This window comes from Panulirus ornatus, chromosome 16 (genome assembly GCF_036320965.1).
Source record: "Panulirus ornatus isolate Po-2019 chromosome 16, ASM3632096v1, whole genome shotgun sequence".
Lineage (NCBI taxonomy): Eukaryota > Metazoa > Arthropoda > Malacostraca > Decapoda > Palinuridae > Panulirus > Panulirus ornatus.
The window spans coordinates 9,663,723-9,682,589 of record NC_092239.1 but is presented as its reverse complement, the minus strand read 5'-3'; the positions used below and the strand labels follow the sequence as shown (position 1 = coordinate 9,682,589).

The following is an 18,867-nucleotide window of genomic DNA, read 5'->3' as shown; positions in this document are numbered from 1 at the left end:
TGATTCGTAGTGTTGGTCGTCGGAGGGTGACACTGTTCACCTGTGCAAGTGGTGATAGAGACAGGCGGCAGTGAATAAAGTTAACACCAGTGGTGGAAGTTGCCGGCGGGTGGCAGTGATCAACGGTACAACTAGTTATGGGGATGCGGTGCGGCCTGAGGAGGGAGGGATTAGTCGGGGGAGCAATGAACTACAGTTCTCCTCCGATCAGGCGGGCGGGCAGCCGGCTCGGCAGGGCTCGCCGTGGGCCCAGCCAAGGACACCTCTCCTGTTCCTCTCTTTACCCAAGAAGGAACATGTCTTACCGGGATGCACTCCAGGCATAGATGATTAGTTGATTTGATCATGTTACTCACACGCTATCCTACTATAGAATGGGCAGGACAGACACTTGTCAAACTTCAGTTAGAGAGGTGGGCGAACTCGGTATTCAGTACCTGAATACAAAGAAAAGCCCAGGATGGATCATTGCCCATATATATATATATATATATATATATATATATATATATATATATATATATATATATATACAATTAGAATGCTTACAAGCATTTTTAACGAGATTTTGTCAAAAAGGCAGGACCAGTGCGTAGCGCTTACCACAAGAAAATGTAGTTACCAAGAACGATTTGTGTCAGTTGTTGTAATGTGTTATTTCTGGGGAAGAGAGATTGTATGTTTATGGACGAAGTCACAGGTCCATTACAGAGAGAGAGAGAGAGAGAGAGAGAGAGAGAGAGAGAGAGAGAGAGTGGGGGGGGGGGGCTGAGGGCCTAGGGTATGTTAGCTGTAATAGATGTGTTAACTGTAGTAGATCCAGTTACGTCTCAGAAGGTAGAGAGATGTTTGTTTCTTATGGTTTAACTCTGTAACTTCTTTTTTGCTTTTCACTTTTTATCACCAGCGGATAAATACGCAACCTCAGGATGCGTCTTTATTATGAAATGATTTTGGCTGAAGAAACTCTGTGATAGTGAGGTTGAGGCACTGCGTTAGAGACACTGAAACGCAATGAAGAAGTTGAGACAATGTATTGCAGAGGCTGGAACGCTGTGGAAAGATAGTGGTGGAGAGGCTGGACCACTGTGATGGAGAGGCTGAGTCACTGTGATGGAAATGTCTGAAGCACTGTAATGAAGGTGGAACGCTTTGGAGAGGTTGAAGCACTTTGATAGAAAAGCGATTGAGTTGAGGAACTGGGATGAAGTTCAGAGGAAAGAGAGGTAAAAGGTAGGAAGGTGAGAGGTGTTGTTGAGGAGCTATGAAGGTGTGAAGATGACGAAGAACACCGAAATTAGTGAAGGTAGTGGAGAGGTGCACTAGAAGATAGTGGTGGTGGTATAGAGAGGCAATAAAAGTGGCGGTGGTATTGGGTGCGAGGCAGTAAAGGTGGTAATGGTGGTAGAAAGGTCTTGTGGAGGTGGTGAGGGAGGTGAATGCCAGTGAAAGTGATGGCGGTGGTGAGGAACACACGAGGAAAAGGTCACCCGTAGCATCAAGGTGGTAGTAGTGTGAGGTGATGTTGCGGAAGGATCATTATATTACTACGTGCATTTAGTACGGGATGTCTCACAAACGCGGACTCTTGGCAGAGTTCACCAAATAACTATGATTCGACAGATACTGAAACTACATTATATATAAGTTGAATGTTTGTAGAACTACAGTAGTAAATTTTGCCAGCGAGTTCCGGCTTTTGGAAACACCCTGTAACGTACTACATTCTCTGACGGCAGCAAGTCTGATGCGACATGGTCTTGGATTTTAGTTTCCTTTTACAGCAGGATTTTTCTTCTTTTTTCTTTTTGTTTGAGTTGTAGCTAGTTAACTTGGCCGTTACGACTGGCCAGTGATGAAAAATACACAAAGAAAAATAATCAATATTATCAAACCGAAAAGGAAACCTAGCGATGCTTGAAAAGATGGAGTATATGATACGTAACGTTGTTGTTGCCTCCTCACTCTGTATTAGGTTTTCCAGACATCCATTCGTTGTTGAGGTGTCCTTTAATTACCCTCATTACTTAGGGTACTTTTTAAATCATCTCTCAAAAACTCCGTGATGCAGAACAATAGAATAAATGCACAAATCAAGGGCCTCAGTAGAATTCACACTGGATGTGGTGTTTGAATATGATTAACAGTGGTCACTTATGATAACGAGTGTGAGCGCTTTTAGAAATAGATATTTCAGTAACAGATAAGAGATAAACCTGCTTGTACAGAAACTTTTCTTTTTTTTCTTTCAAACTATTCGCCATTTCCCGCATTAGCGAGGTAGCGTTAAGAACAGAGGACTGGGCCTTGAGGGAATACCCTCACCTGGCCCAATTCTCTGTTCCTTCTTTTGGAAAATTAAAAAAAAAAAAAAAGAAACTATGTATCGATTATTTTGAATCAAACGAATAATACTTTGAAGTAAATGCAAACTATACTTATGAGGTGATTTGATATAATTGCATGTCTTTGTTGTCCAACCCTAACCTGTCTCGTATACAGTGGATTTATCAATATCTTTATAAGCAACATTTGTTTTTTTCATTTCTGTGCTTATAAAAACGTAACTCTTTACTGCATTGAGATATTAAGTGATACATAATGCTTATTATGAATGTATTTATCATCTTCCACCTCCAGCACTCTACAATGATTGTCAAGAACAAGCCAGATGCGTGTATTTCCAACGTTTTTCAATTTTTTTAAGTTCGTCTTGACGTAGTATAACATTTGGCATATGCCCAACTTCGTAGTAACTTAATTTTTCGGGAGAGAACATCTTAATGTCGTGTTGTGTTGTGGTGTGATAGGCTGTGTGGCGCTAATAGCAATGGTCGTCTTCGTACGTAACATGCTTCATACTACTGGGATCGGTGTATTCGTTATCTTAGGTCCCGCGGAGCCGCGTTGGGTGGTATAGTAAAACTTTGCCTTTATCATAAAATGCTATGAATGTTGATGCAGTATAATTCATAATTACATGCAAGTTAACCACACAGCACCCTATTTCTCTTAGATTACAGGAAACTTGATACAGTGCAATTTATCATTACATACAAGTAACCCTCACACCTTGGTATCTCTTAGATTACACAAACACTCTCTCTCACACACACATAAGGGCCTCCTTGGTGGGTTAGCGTTGCTGACCATGAGTTAGCAAAGGCCCACATGGGTTCGAAGCTTTGAGGGTGGCATTCATCCTACAGCCAATCCCAGCTGTTCATCCTCCCATTGGGGTTGGTTGATAAATGAGTACCTGGCTTAGGCTGGTGTAAGTCTGTGTATACAAACATAGGAGTAAAGACATGGTTCATAATACATACAGTTTTAAGAGATGGAGCAACACGTATGTCGAACTCCTCTTCCTGTAACACACAAATAAGTCTCACCTCCACATTCCCTCTCCACTATTTTTCTCCAATATAAACACAATTATTGAGGTTTGCCACAAAGTTGATTGGTGTGTATCCATTCCTCTTATTTAGGGTGTTTTATTTTGTTATGTTAAAGCTCTCATTAATCCTGCTCTCCAGATCCTTCCGCGCTTCAGTGGCTGGCGTCATCATACGTCTCTCGCTGAACTGTGTACGGCGCTACTTCACTGTGCTTCCGCTCTTGGAGGAGACGCCTGCGCAGCATTTGAAATTTGCGTCCTTCACACCTTTCTTGATATTTTCCTCATTGAGTGTTTCATATTCTCATCGTCAATCACTGCAGCTAACGTCCGACAAATGCTCAACTATGCCTTAAAGGAATTGGACTTCGTATTGTTCCGAAAAGCTTGTGGCATTATAACAAACACATATGCTGTTCTTATGTTTAGGTGCTACGAAGTTTGTTTAAAATATAATTGCTATTTGATGTCTCCGGGTCATATTACAGCACGTTAGGAGTTGCTTAACTGCCTCATTTTAAGTCTGACAACAGTACATATGAAAGCTTCTGCCAATGGCGATGAAAATATAATTTACACAACAGATTCTTTCACGATGCTCATTGCTAACGTTGCACTGGAAACATGGCTTCAACCTAGTGCTGAATATTATATAAACTCTCCTCTTTAATCCCTATATAAAAAGGGGGTTCATGTATTTAACATATACAAAAATTATATGTCTTCAAATGTCATTAAAAGTATTTCCTACTTGACAGCATAGCGGATTAAAAGATTGCCAGTTTAGCATTTCTTCAGCTTCAGTCGTAAGAATATGGCAGATGTAAGACATAAGGGAGATGTTTGGTAGAAGTGATCTATGAATATATGTGATTAGTAACCTACGCTTGGTCTTGACAGGAAGGATAAGTTGTAGACAAATTTAAGGTAAGAATTCATTCTACGTTGGAAGGGCTAAATGAATCGCATATCATATCGTAAACTGGAGGAATATATAGACTAATACCGTATCCTGCTTGGCTTTGACTTAGTAAAGGGAAGACCACAGCTGAAAAATAAGTGGCGCCACAGTCGAAGGAAGAGATAACCACAGAACGGGAGAAGAGGGGACTACAGTGAGGTCTAATCTGTCTCATAGATGAGGGGAATTTATATCAGTCAGGTGAAGTAAGTATTGCGTTCGGATGTCCACTGAAAGTGGGGATTCCCGTGCTCCTGCCCTTTAAAGTGAGTGGAGGAATCTTGCTTCACTGCCTACCATGATGCCGCCATGACGCACATAAAACAGCTGGGGTGAGGTTTACGACACAGTTTGTCATTGTGACAAGGTTCAATCAGACCCTCCCTAACTTGCTGCGCGGGTCGTCGGCGGCTGCGGGACGGTATCCAGGCGGTGTAGAAGCGAACTAATATGGACTGCCGCTTGTGATACATATGGATGAAGGGGTCACAACCATTTTGTTCCTCTGTACCTACTGGGCATTCTGACGGGTTTCCATATACCATTAAAAAGTAAAGGATCAAAAATTGATCAAATTAGATTGATTTTATATGATTATGAAATCTGTAATAGTCTATATAAGGACTTTATACTATTGATAACATCGATAAATTGAACTTTGTGAATTTATGAAATATCTTGATCTGTCCCATACATATCTGTTATGGACGCTAATCAAGACTGACGAGTAAAAGTACACCAAACTTGTCAAAACAATATACTAAAAACTAAATACTATCACTGATGAGATGGCTGTGCCTTTTTATTTTTTTTGACAAGTTCATTAATACGAGGAGAAACTTTAGCAACTGAACAACGAAGATCATGATGTTCAGGTGTTTTGAGATCTGATCTGTTTTGATTCAATCCCCAACAGCACTGAAAATGTTGACTCACAAAACCAGTTCATGGAAATAACAGCAGTGCTCGAATAGCAGGTTCAGCAACCCGTTTGTATGGGTTTCTCATGCAAGACCGAAAACCACACAACTTCTTCTCAGAATATACTACATCACGTGCAGAATCATCATCGTGCTGGGCCTGCCCCAGCCTGCAACACCTGAGCATTGGCGGTGAGGGGATTCCGAAAACACACCACTTTAACTTGACCAAAGTTTTGGGACCAATACCCATCTTGTTCCTCGTCCAGTTTCATGAGGTGCTCGGTGATTGATCCTTTGAATGTGTCAGTCTTAGATGGTGGATTCTGATCTAGAAATTCTGTCATAGTACGAAACATAGCCAAGGTTGATATCTGGCTGAATATTTCCTCCCCATAGGCGAGGTTATTATACAAAAAAATTCTCTGAGCTTAGGCACAAATTCACAAGACTGTTGCATCTGTTCCTTGAAAACTCTGGTTTAGCATATTTAGAGCATCAAAGATATCAACAACAAGGTAAGCAAGGTTAAGGAAGAAGAAATCATCCTTCAAGGAAGTGACAAAATCTTCATGACTGATAGAATGTTGAAAAAATTCCAGCAATTCTCTTCGAAGCTCATAGACACGTTTTGTGACATTTCCGCGGGAAAGCCAGAGCACAGTATTGTGGAATAACAAAAGTACACTGTGGGCAGCACCAAACTCTTCGCACAACAGTTTAAATAACCGGCTGTTAAGAGCACACCCTTTTACATGGTTAACTATCTTGATCATCAGTGATAATACACTGGATAGCTCACCAGGCAGGACCCTGCAGCATACCAAAGCAAACCGATGGTCTCATGTAATGCATGTCACACGAGGAGCTCCTCCTGTGACACAAGCTCTGAAGACGCCAGACCTTCGTCCTAACATTGCTGGTAACACATCAGTTGTGAGGCCTTTCAGATTTTCCTATTATAAACCATCTTGTTTGAAAAAATGAACCTACTATTTCAATGACATCATCTGCTTTATAGTTGTTGCTTCTAGTGCTGCATTCCTCAATAGCATTTCCTTAATGCCTTCATTTCCAGTATACCTGGGAAATACCACTAACTTGGCAAAATTTGTCACATCTGTAGTCTCATCGAGTTGCACTGCAAACCCAATTTCAGACTTATTAATCTCGCCACTCACTTGCTGCAAAATATCTACTGACATTTCTTTTATTCGTCGTTGGACAGTATTGCAGATTCATCTCCGAGGACACAACGTACCATTTCTTTTGCTCCTGGAAGGACAAGGTCTTCTCCCGTGGTTTGAGCTTTCTTTTGTTTGGCAACTCCATACGAAGCCTTCACTGCTGCTCTGGTTTGTTGGAAAATACTTCCACTTGGAGCCAGTCGTTGTAAGGGGCCAAGTGAGGAGAGGATATTCCCTCTAATGCTCAGTGGTCTGTTCTTAACGCTACCTTGCTGACGAAAAGTAGAAGGGAAAGGAAGGGGTAACTCCATCAAGGGATCAGGCCGTCAAGGAAGGGTCAGGCTTCACGGGAAGGTTCATGTTGCCAGGGAAAGGATTCAGGCTGCCAAGGGAAAGGGTCATGTTAGGAGAAGGGTTTAGGCCATCAGGGAAAGAAAGGGTCAGGTTGCTAGTGGAAAGGTCAGGCCTCCAGGGTTTCCCTTTGTAAGATATCTAAGGGAAAGAAATAAAGGATAAGTGTACTTCAAGACCGGCGTGGGGCCCTGACGAGTGTGTAAAGAGCCGCATTAGTGCATTTGAAAACGTCCTAGGTATGTATAAGTGGAGGTGCCTAAAAAAAAAACGAATATAAGCCTATTATGGGTGATAATCTTTCATTTGATAACTTACATGAAAACAAATAATATCAGCCCAGATCAAGTAGTTAATTAAATTTGCAAGAGCCGTGTTAGCGTACGGGAATCAGAACAACGACAGAGTAAACAAAGTGCATATCGTGTGTTTAGTGTAATTATGGATATCAAACCAACTCACATTATATATCATTTTTAAGTGACAATTATCTTTAACAACGGAAGTAAATATTTTATTCAAAGAATTTTCTTTGTTTACTCGGTTGAAGTGTAATTACAGGTTTACACGTACTTAATCACATTCTGATTCCTATAATTTGAGTTGCCATCATAAATGTATGTAAAAGTACTTTAACCTCTTATACGTTGGGTCATGTATAACACTAAAACAACGCAAGTTTTGTTGCAGGGACAAGTGTGCTACCAGATGGCAACACAGGCATGACATGGCGGTCTTGCTGTCAGCTTATGGTATTTTCGTGTGTGTGATGAACTCAAGGGTTGTTTAGGTGTTTGTCCAAGGTGTACAGGATGTTTACGAATTGCGTCTTTGCACATCTGCCTCTTGATCTGAAAACCCTTAAGAACAAGAGAGCAGATGTTCTGAAGTTACACGATAATAATTCGCACAACGCACTACTTTTAACAGCTTAGACATTCATAGACAGTTAAAAACTTGTATACCACATCTTTCCACAGATGGTCGCACTTGGTTTTGCTGGTGAACTGAGCCACGCGCACTTCTCTTTCATTATTAACGCATTCACTCTGACTAGAGGACAGACACTACCACACGCACTGAGCATTTGATCGATTTGCTTTAGTTAATTTAGAATTCGAATCTAGCCCCAATGGTTTCCAACTCTTTCACACTAAATTCGTATCTATTATGTCTTTGCTTTATACGCAGGTTCCTAAACACATCCCTGTCATTTTATTGTAAGTCTCTATGGATACTCCATTGCCTTATTTAAGGTCTGTAAATATGCATCCGCCTTAAAACAGATCCAAAATCACGTCATCCTGTCATTCTGGTCCCTAAACTTGCTCTCTTCATATACTAGTCCCCGAGACGGCTTCACATTACGTCACACCCTATACTACATCGTCTTCACTCCAGAGTCCTGCACACTTCTTCACGTTAACTCAGATTATACATTCCTTGTATTTTTCACGCTCCTGCGAACACCCAAAGGCTACATCACTCTTGCCTTTACAGATATATCTGCCTCATATTATTTGAGGTCGCCCAGCAAACGACTTTATTTTTGATAGTGTCTCTCTCTTCAGGCTCCTTCAAAAGCCATTGCCTCAGTCCAAAAGCCGTGCAAATACCCTTACTTCACGCTAAGACCCTACCAGTGCCCTTATCTCTCTGCAAGCCCTTACAAAATCCACTTCTTCACTCAACGCTCCAACAAAGTCCTTCACTCAAGGCCCAGTATAAGCCCTTGCCGCACTGCAGGGCGTTGAGTCCGGGCGCGATACAAGTTCTCGCCCCTACTTCAGGACATATGCACGCAGGAACTTGACTGCAGAGTGTAGACCCCAAGCACGCTGACGCCTCACTCAACCCTTTGTACGCCCACATCTCTCTCTTAGATCCTTAAATCGCGCTCTCCTCACTTTCGGCCCTTCACGCTTTCGCCTCAGGCTCTCTGCACTCCTTTACCTCACTCTAAGCTCTACCGGAATACACTCTTATCCTCTGCACACACTCTTCAGCCCTAGTATACACCCTAACTTAATGAGCCCCACTGTACCTCCTTATTCTGCAAGTCCCAGTACATCAATACATGCTCTGTACACACCCTAGGCCCTCCTATACAGGGCCTAACTTAAGGGGGAATAGATTATTCCCTTAGGCCCGGTAAGCTTTGTTTATTACTCATAGAGAGTAATAGTTCGTATTCAAGTTTGGTAATTTCCATTACACTTGGACAGTTGTCTGTTATTCACAGTATGGTAAAACTGTCTGAATTCATTTCTTCACAGTATTGTAAAACAGCGGTTTAAATCTGAATTAATGCACTGTCGCTTCTGAAAGAGCCCCATCTTAAAAGTAAATTCGTTTCGTGGGCGTTAGTGACGGCGTTTCTCGGTGAAGCCATCACCAGCGCCATCTGGCTCGTGGGGGTCATACACCTCTGTCTACACCTTTGTTTTCTCTTTTTCACCCTGCCTTCTCTTACGGTGAACTTCCCTTGCATCCTTCATGTCTTTATATTTTGATGGATTAAACGGCTTTCGACTACTGGAAAGCTTCTTAACCAAGTATTCATAAGTAATACTTGTTAAATGTCCGCTTCTGGTACGCTGATTTCTTGCTATGTATACAGTATCGCTTTTCTCGGTACGCAGATTTATGCATTGATACGTAGGTTTACGATTCTATCATCTTCGGTATTACTACACTGTTGTAGGGCGTAGCTTTACTGTGGCCTCACCCCCGGATACTAATAGCAGGGTTCTCCCCCTTCACCTTTGTTGGGAAAAATGACGTATGGCAACAACCACATCCTGTACATCACAACTTTCGCTGACTTATTTGATACATAAAGTTTTTCAGCCCTGTCTTGTTATTGATAACATACATTATAAAATGATCAGTTACCTTCTTTCTAGATAAGTCTGTTATTTTGGCTTTTACGAAGTTAAGAGGCAGCTTATTCCAGTTTTACTTAATTTTTAAGGAAGTCATTCATGCTCTCTGTCAGTACAATGCCATTTTTCCTTTAAGCTTTGTACTGTTGTTTCTAGGTACTACATTTCATGTTTGAAAGTCCTTTTCTCTCTAACATGGTGTCCGATTAGCAACATACCGATTTTCTTAGCCTCCTTTGCCTTCTCTCTCTCTTTCTGACCTCTATTGGATTGACACATACATAGGATCTACTTTTTTTTTTTTATGAGGGAATGGTTCAGTCATGTCATTCTCGTGGCAGACAGATTGGTTGATGGCGAACCTAAGAGTGAGCTGATACCTGAAGTTATAGTAGCTGGCGATGGTTAGGGAAGGCTAATGATATACTACCAATTAGATAAAATGTTAGAAGGTTCTAACCCCTTAGATATCCAAGAGATATTTTGTTACTCGTAGGAAGCAACCTCCAAAAGATAAAGGTTGTTTATGCTGTACACTTGGAAAACACAGTAACAAAGTAGTGAACTTTGGATCATTTTTATGTTTACAGATTGGAAGCCTGATGAGCTGCATCATGTGTGCATGCACTTTGGTTCTACTGATGTTCGTCGGCGTCGGCATTGAGGAAACAAGAAAATCCCGGCCCACACCTGATCCTCTTGAGGCTGACGATGACTATATTGATATTCGGGAGCAGCAAGAAAACGCCTTGGAGTGGCTGAAAGACCACATTGACATGAGTAAAGAATAAGAATTAGTATGTCTACATGGACTATAGAGAGTGTTTACCAAGAGAGTCACTCCGAAAGACACGTCTGCTTTCACATAACACTTGTTACATTCACCTTCATCATTCCACCCTGTGCACTGTACACTATCCCATCACACATACGATATGTCAAAAGGAAAGAAAAACTTTTTCATCCCCATCTAGACCTTACATCCTACCAACCTCATATATCTTTTTCGTCTTCTGTCACTGTCCCAGTCGTATCCAAATGACTTGGTAGAACTTCTTAGTACTATCTTAGTACTATCTATCCAAATGACTCGTATCCAAATGACTCGGTAGAACTCCTTAGTACTATCTTAGTACTATCTATCTTGGTACTATCTAGTACTTATCCATTCCTTCCCCAGATAAATCCAGTGCCCTTAACTACATTGCCATGCTCAGTATATTCAATGTTCCTACTCTGTTCTATGTTATACCCTGAATTTCAATGCCCTGTAGCACCTTCTTGTCACTGGCAATGCGTGTTCTTGTAATCCTGATTACACCAAGTACCCATTTGTAACTTCTTGGTATATCCAATCCTTCAGAGCATATCCCACTCCAGAGCATATCCCACTTCATTTTGTATCCATACTTAAGCTTTATCTTCTTTGAACAATCACCTCCACAATTCTGTTCATGTCGTAGTTTGTGTCTCTTTAAAGATGTTTGGGATATTAGGCACATTCCATTTACTTAGATCTCTTGGTATAATGTTGACTGTATGAATATGAAAGTAATTTGATTTTCTTGATAGATTTTCATTGTCATAGAAGTTGTGTAGGTAGAAAGAGTGCAGCATAAATGTGAGGAGATGCAGAACACATGGTGATGATTTTCAGTAAGATAGCAAAAATCTCCATAACTCCAGGGAATGACTGGTAAGCATGGTATATCCAAAGAATCAGGTGCTGGGTGGATTCACATGTGAATAATCAGTTTACAAAATGAGTTTGATTAATACAAAGGGGTAATGTTGTTCCCCCCACCTCGTTCCCCTTTTTCTTTGAGAGAGAGAGAGAGAGAGAGAGAGAGAGAGAGAGAGAGAGAGAGAGAGAGAGAGAGAGAGAGAGAGAGAGAGAGAGAGACAGACAGACAGACAGACAGACAGAGAGATGAAAGAACATTCCTGTGTCTAGTATGTGAATTCATTGTGTTTGTTATAAGGGATTTGAGTTCAAAAGAATGATTACTGAGTCACCATCATTACTGTTAATGCAGTGGTAAAATAATGAATATGATGATAGGAATCGAACTTGGAAGATAGTGAAGTTGAATTATTACTATAGTTACAGTTAGTCACTAGAATGAATAAGGTGCAACGAGATGGACTATCCCATGAGCAGGAGATGGAGCCAAGTACTTTCATGCAGGTAAAGTAATCAGTTAAACAAGAAATGTGACAAAGTGATCATTCTTAAGGTAGGCAGAACTACATCCTAGAAGGTAATAAATGAAGGGCTTTTATCATTCTCAAAACCCTAAATTCTACGTCTGCTCAAACAGTATATAAATGAAGAGAAATTAGTTCATTTAAAAACCCCTTTATATATATATATATATATATATATATATATATATATATATATATATATATATATATATATATATATATATACAGAGTTGTTATTCTCTAGAATCTAGATTAGCCAGATACAGTAAAAGCAGCAGGACTGACTTGACTAGAAAATTTATCTTATATAGGATTTTTTTTCTCTTACAGTATTCTAATTTTCTTTTTTTATTTTCAGTCAAGATATTGCTTTACATCTTTCTGGGTCTGTCACTGCTTTTGGTCATCACCACCTCCATGCTTATTCATGGTGTCAGGCGGGTACGTCAGTCTTCTGCCTCTTTAATGTTTATAGTATATTTATCATACTTTGTCGCTGTCTCCCGCGTTAGCGAGGCAGCGCAAGGAAACAGACGAAAGAATGGCCCAACCCACCCACATACACATGTATATACATACACGTCCACACACGCACATACATACCTATACATTTCAACATATACATATACATACATACACAGACATATACATATATACATATGTACATAATTCATACTTGCTGCCTTGATTCGTTCCCGTCGCCACCCCTCCACACATGAAATGACAACCCCCTCCCCCCCGCATGCGCGCGAGTTGGCGCTAGGAAAAGACAACAAAGGCCACATTCGTTCACACTTAGTCTCTAGCTGTCATGTATAATGCACCGAAACCACAGCTCCCTTTCCACATTCAGGCCCCACAGAGCTTTCCATGGTTTACCCCAGACGCTTCACATGCCCTGGTTCAATCCACTGACAGCACGTCAATGTTATTCTGTTAATGTTATTCTAGGAAAATTATCTAAACTTAAATTGTGAGACCCTCAGCAATATAATTTGAATACATTGCTTGAGAAAAATGTTTGATATTTCGTTTTTTCTTTCAAAATGATAGGAGAGTTGTTTAGAATTCTGTTTTGAGTTAAATGCATTCTGTGTGCGATATATCACTGCTTCATCATTTTAAGCTGAACAGCACTGTTTTTGATGAGATACTGAACACATATAAGCATTTTTCCATGTGTTTAATGTTCTACATTTCACTCAGACTTATTTCATTTCATCTCCTCAAAAGATGGTGTTTATCTGTTCTCTACACAGTGCTTATCTATGTATTATGTATGCAATATCTATCTATTAGTTTCTCTGAGCATATCATGTCAATGGGTTAAACGCAATGACCCCATTGGGCTATGAAGACTTAGGAAGGGAATGTTAGAGATTGGATGAAACCACTTTCAGTGTTTTAACACATCTTTTCATAGTCAAATTTTGGTCATATGAGATGGCTGAGGGCCCTTACAAAAAATATTCTCAGTGTTCAAATATTCTCATTATTGTAATATTCTCAGTAATATTATTATACAATTCTTTCCATTAAGGTTTTACTGTATAAAACTTTCATACATTCCACAGGCTGTTTATTTAAATGGATGTAGATTTCTTTGAAGTAAATGTGCATAATTGATGATTCTTGATCCCCATAAATTAATTGATTATTTTACTGTTACAGAATCGTCAAGGACTGCTTTTGCCCTTCATCGTACAAGAGTCAATTATGTTGGTGGTATATGTTCTTTTGATCATCTTGAGTCTCGTCTCTCTTGGAAGTAAAATGCCAATCATCTATTGTGATATTACTTTTGTTGTTAGCTTCGTGGTTGATCTGTACTTTCTATTGGTAGTAATCTCTCAGTATCAAGCCCTTGGACTCATTCGTATGCATGAGGAGATCAGCATGAAATAGCAAATACACAAGTAGCAGAGTAGGTAGATATACAGTATTATATCTGCCTGGTGATGTAGATTTTGGGGTGGTTGTAAGATTCTTTTTTAAATTTTTTTATTCTATTATGAGAGATTTTTTTTTTATTATACTAAGATTTAAAATTGTTATACTTTAACATATCTAAGAAAAGATAGCACTCATGTTTGAATCGTGTTTGAATTATTTAATATGTCAGTAAGTTTAAGTTTTTCTTTATCTAAAATGTAAGGGTTCTATCAGTTCTAGATATAAGCATACATTCAGGATATCTTTTTTTAAGTTTAAAGAAATGTTAACTCATTGATAGCAGAATTGTTAGATATTTATGTTGTTTAGTATCAAAAATTTTCTTTACATCTGAAAAGTAATATCAGTAAATGAGAAGAATTTGTTAACAATTTGACTGACGGTCAGTCCAGATAACCACACTACTGTAACACAGACAAAAGATCACTGCTTACTACTCATGCCACAGACAAAAATAGAGTTTTGGTACAAATTTAACAAATTCTTTTCACTGATTTCTTTTTTGAAACAGGATCTGAATTATAGATGTGGCATGAACTGAAGGTCTCACTTTGTTCATGTATTCTTTGTGGATATACTATGAAAAATTAATTTCTACTAAAAGAATAATTCATAGTTTTTAGTCACTTTAGCCAAGTGCTGCCACAGATCGTATCTAACTGTAATATATTGCCTCAATGACGTGCCTTGCAATATGACTTCAAGCCACTCCTGGTGTATGTGTGTGTTCATTGTACTCCAGGAATTTACTAATGACTCATGTCTAGATGAATGTTTCTAAAATGTAATATGATGATAATGAATATGAATCAAAGGATTTATATAGTATAGTATTTAATTACCTTAGGAATGGAATCAGATTAATTGTTAAGCCAGGCTAGCTGCTCCCTTTTTTATTGCAACCTTGAAAAAGAATTTCATTATGGTATTTTCATAAGAAATATTTCAAAACGTGGTATTGCACATTATTGCACATTATTTTTCCAAGATTTTTTTTCTTTTTATATTTTCCACTGCTGAGATAGTGAAGATAGATATATCATAATGATAGGTATTTTACATTTTTTTTTTCGAAAATGAATTTCAAATAAATGTATTGTATCTGGTTTGTTTCTGATTATCCAGAACTTTGATAGCATTTGATACAAACTGTTGAAAAATACTTGAAGTGATTTGATTAATTGTTCATGATCTCAGAAAGGCAATATAGTTCACAAATTTGATAATGATTTTTGATTTACAAGCCACAACCTGATGGGTGTTTACCATTTTCAAAAGAGAGCCAGTATAAAAGCTTCTCTGAATATATATATTCATAAACATCTGCTGTACCTTCTTCACTTGGATACCCACAGTCACCTCCCTAATACTTCTTCTGCCTAGCATAACATGACATTTTCCTGTGTTTATAACTTTAAGTAATCATACTAGGAGGGCTTAATATTTTTTTTTCCTCTTCTCTTACATGGTTTTGAAATCTACTTCATATTTAGACATCTTCATTTCTCATTCCAACTTTTTAGATAATTCAGTCGAATAAAACCTCAGCTATCACTGCGTTAGACTTGTCTTCTGCCAATGGCCAGCTAACAGGCTACTGGCAAAAGGTGAGCCACTAAAGGATAAGTGGTACTGGAAGTCTCCAGTTATGGAGACTGTCAATCTGTCTATAGACATAGTTTATGTCTTTTAAGTTTATCTCAGTACGGCCATTTTTGTTTTGAAATAACAACCCCCTCCCCCCGCACGTGCGCGAGGTAGCACTAGAAAAAGACAACAAAGGCCACATTCGTTCACACTCAGTCTCTAGCTGTCATATATAATGCACCGAAACCACAGCTCCCTTTCCACATCCAGGCCCCACAAAACTTTCCATGGTTTACCCCACACGCTTCACATGCCCTGGTTCAATCCATTGACAGCACGTCGACCCCAGTATACCACATCGTTCCAATTCACTCTATTCCTTGCACGCCTTTCACCCCCCCGAATGCTCAGGCCCCGATCACTAAAAATCTTTTTTCACTCCATCTTTCCACCTCCAATTTGGTCTCTCACTTCTCGTTCCCTCCACCTCTGACACATATATCCTCTTGGTCAACTTTTCTTTATTCTTTTCAGTCCCTTGATAGTATATCTTCTGGCAAGGTGATGTGATTATCATTTCCTTAGCTTTGTTCATGGATGTTTGTTGGGGGCCATCTCTTTCTCGGCACCTATTCCTCTGGTGTAACTGTCTATTCTTTGTCTGACTGGTATTGTCTTCAACCAAGAGCTTAGTTTTGCTTTAAATTTTTGTGATTAATCCATATTTATTTCTAAGTTCTCCTGATATGGCATTAAACATTGCTCCAGTTTCCTCACATGGAATTTAAAACTCTATATGGTGCCTTTTTTTAGTTGGTATTCATGTAATCCATTTGATTTGATGATTCTGTATCTACCTTGCTAACTGTTTTCAGTTTTAGGGTGTTGCTTTTTATACCTTGTACTTGTTGCCAAGCGTATATTATCATGTATCTTTCTCCACTTTTCAGTCTTTCATGGTAGTTCATGTGTTTCAGTCCAGCGATTTTACTTTTAAAGCGTTTTTGAATTCTCTTTAGTTTGCATATTTCAATCTGCTTCACTGGTGACATACAACACAGCAGTATTCAATTTTCCTTAAAAAGATACATAAAACATTTTCATCATTAGTTCTGTTTCCTGTTGTAAAGTTATGAACCTCATTGTTTGGTACGGTTGCTATCAATTCAATGTGTTCTTTAAGTTCAGGGATTTTATTCATAATGATTCTCAAATCCTTGATGTTTACTTCACCCTATTTCTTTTCTTGTTGAATCTTTATAAACAGGTACTGAAGTATTCTTGTCTCATGACTTATGTGTTTGAATATCTTTTAGTTTAATTCCATTAGGTTCTCTTCTGCACATTTATATGATATTCAAATCTTTTTTCAACTTACTTGACCTTTTGTGTTTTCAGCCTTATACTCACTCTAGTGCCATCTGCAAAACATATAACTATACTCTTCGTTGCATTCATGTTGAGTGGACAAGTAAGTGCTAGTGACCGAAACCCCGTTTCGGTCACTAGCACTAGCATTGTCTCAATGCCACTAGGTTAAATAGAAGTTACTAGAAATATACAAATATCAAAAGGAACCATGTATTAGGGAGAGAGAGAGAGAGAGAGAGAGAGAGAGAGAGAGAGAGAGAGAGAGAGAGAGAGAGAGAGAGAGAGAGAGAGAGAGAGAGAGAGAGAGATTGTACTTTGAAAATATCTTTATTTATATGATTTGGTCTTAACATTCTAGTATAACTTGAATAGTAGCGGGAAAAAACAGCATATTCATTATGACAAACATGCCATGCTTGTATGTAACACTAAAGTGATGTAGCAGTATATCTACTATTGATATTTGTATTATGGTTTAAACTTGATAATTTTTTGACCAGAATGCCTGTTACCCAGCTCATTCTAGCATTTGTATCATATCAGTTACTGTCATTTACCCCTAGTGTCATTAAAACCAACAAGTGGATTCTAACAGTCGCTGTTACTTAGCTGTCCAATCAGGCGTTTGAAAAATGAAGATCAACGGTATCCCAATTTCCATTTCAACTCCTGCATAAGTTTGTTGTACATTGTTTGCAAGTCCAGTTCTGAACTGGTCTATTGCTCTAAGTTATCAGCTGGATTACCCGAGCAATAGAGGGTAAGTTGTGTAAAGGCAGATGTGGGTCGATGGTCACTCACATTGTATAACTCAAAGGCAGCATTTCAGCAATGTCACTGACTTTGCATTGGTGATGAGAGTAGATTTTGACACACCAAGTGGTGGGAAATTTGCTCTAGTAGGGTCTCTTGCCTGTCCTATCACTGAGAAGAAAACCATTACATTTGCCCAGCAGACAATGGCATATCAGGCTCCTTACAGAAACATTTTTGTCTTCTCTGTTACCTATTTGCCCACCAGTGAATTTCCTTGAAATAGACTTCATGAGTTACTTCTCTCCTTTGATGAAGATTTGTTATACCTAAGGTATATCAAGACTTTCCATGCTCATGCAAGATGTTAACTGTATTTGCTTTGAGAGCAGAAAGTCATGTCCTGACTTTCCTGATGGAGTTACCTTCTGTAAGTGTGTGTACAGTTGGGAATATGTTAACTGATTGTTCATCCTTTGCTCCCTGAATAGTATCATCTAGCGCCAGCTAGATTAAAAGTCCCAAAGTGAAGCTTTACCTTGATGCCCCGTGGGCCATATCGAACCCCAATAGAATCGTCTAGCGCCAGCCAGAGTAAAAGTTCCATGCGTCATAAACCCAAGTCGTATGGTTGCCATGCATGCTAAACAACCATAAAAAATGTAAATATAAAAGATGAATTCCAATCTTAATCCACTTTTGTGCATTTCAATGAACATAGTACATCAAGAGTGTATTGATTTGCAACAAAAACATTTCCTCTAGTAGAACAGTTGCTAAGAAGTGGGTTGTGGAGGGTGGAACACCCTCTCAGAACATACTCACAGGGGCTCTCAAATGGCCAGACTAGCCAACTCACTTTTAGGATCCCTATGAATTAGGTTGAACACCTGGAAGACTGTCTGAGAAGCAGTGATGACCATTCTCTATTGATTTTTCTCATAATTACCCCGCATCCACTGTCTGTAGTAAATGTCTTCGGATGGACATGCACTGTCTATGGGGTAATATATTCGTGTCGACTAGGGCCCCCACATGCAGAATCAACGGGAAATATCTGGAGGTAGACTGGGGCCCCCGTCATACACTAATCATGAACAGTACATTAACTATGTTGATCTGATATTCTAATCACTTCAAACTAACTTAAGTAATTTATATGAATATCTGTAAAACGAAAAATCCATGAGTCATAGGTATGATTATCATTTGAACAATCAGTCTTGCTTTGACATATGTCAAAGTAATGTGTGCTACAGTAAATCGTATATCAAATTCCTTAGAAATACAAATA

At 39.1% G+C, this 18,867-nt stretch overlaps 1 protein-coding gene across 1 annotated transcript in view; it reads left to right on the top strand.

The window, feature by feature from the left end:
* The window catches only part of LOC139754127 (uncharacterized), a 49,573-nt gene extending 34,606 nt beyond the window's left edge, over positions 1-14,967 (top strand). Inside the window, exons 3-5 of the mRNA XM_071671243.1 lie at positions 10,292-10,481; positions 12,268-12,350; positions 13,581-14,967. Of these exons, the coding sequence (XP_071527344.1) occupies positions 10,292-10,481; positions 12,268-12,350; positions 13,581-13,814 (507 nt within the window). The 3' untranslated portion in view covers positions 13,815-14,967. The remainder of the gene's footprint in view (positions 1-10,291; positions 10,482-12,267; positions 12,351-13,580) is intronic.
* The last annotated feature ends 3,900 nt before the right edge of the window (positions 14,968-18,867 follow it).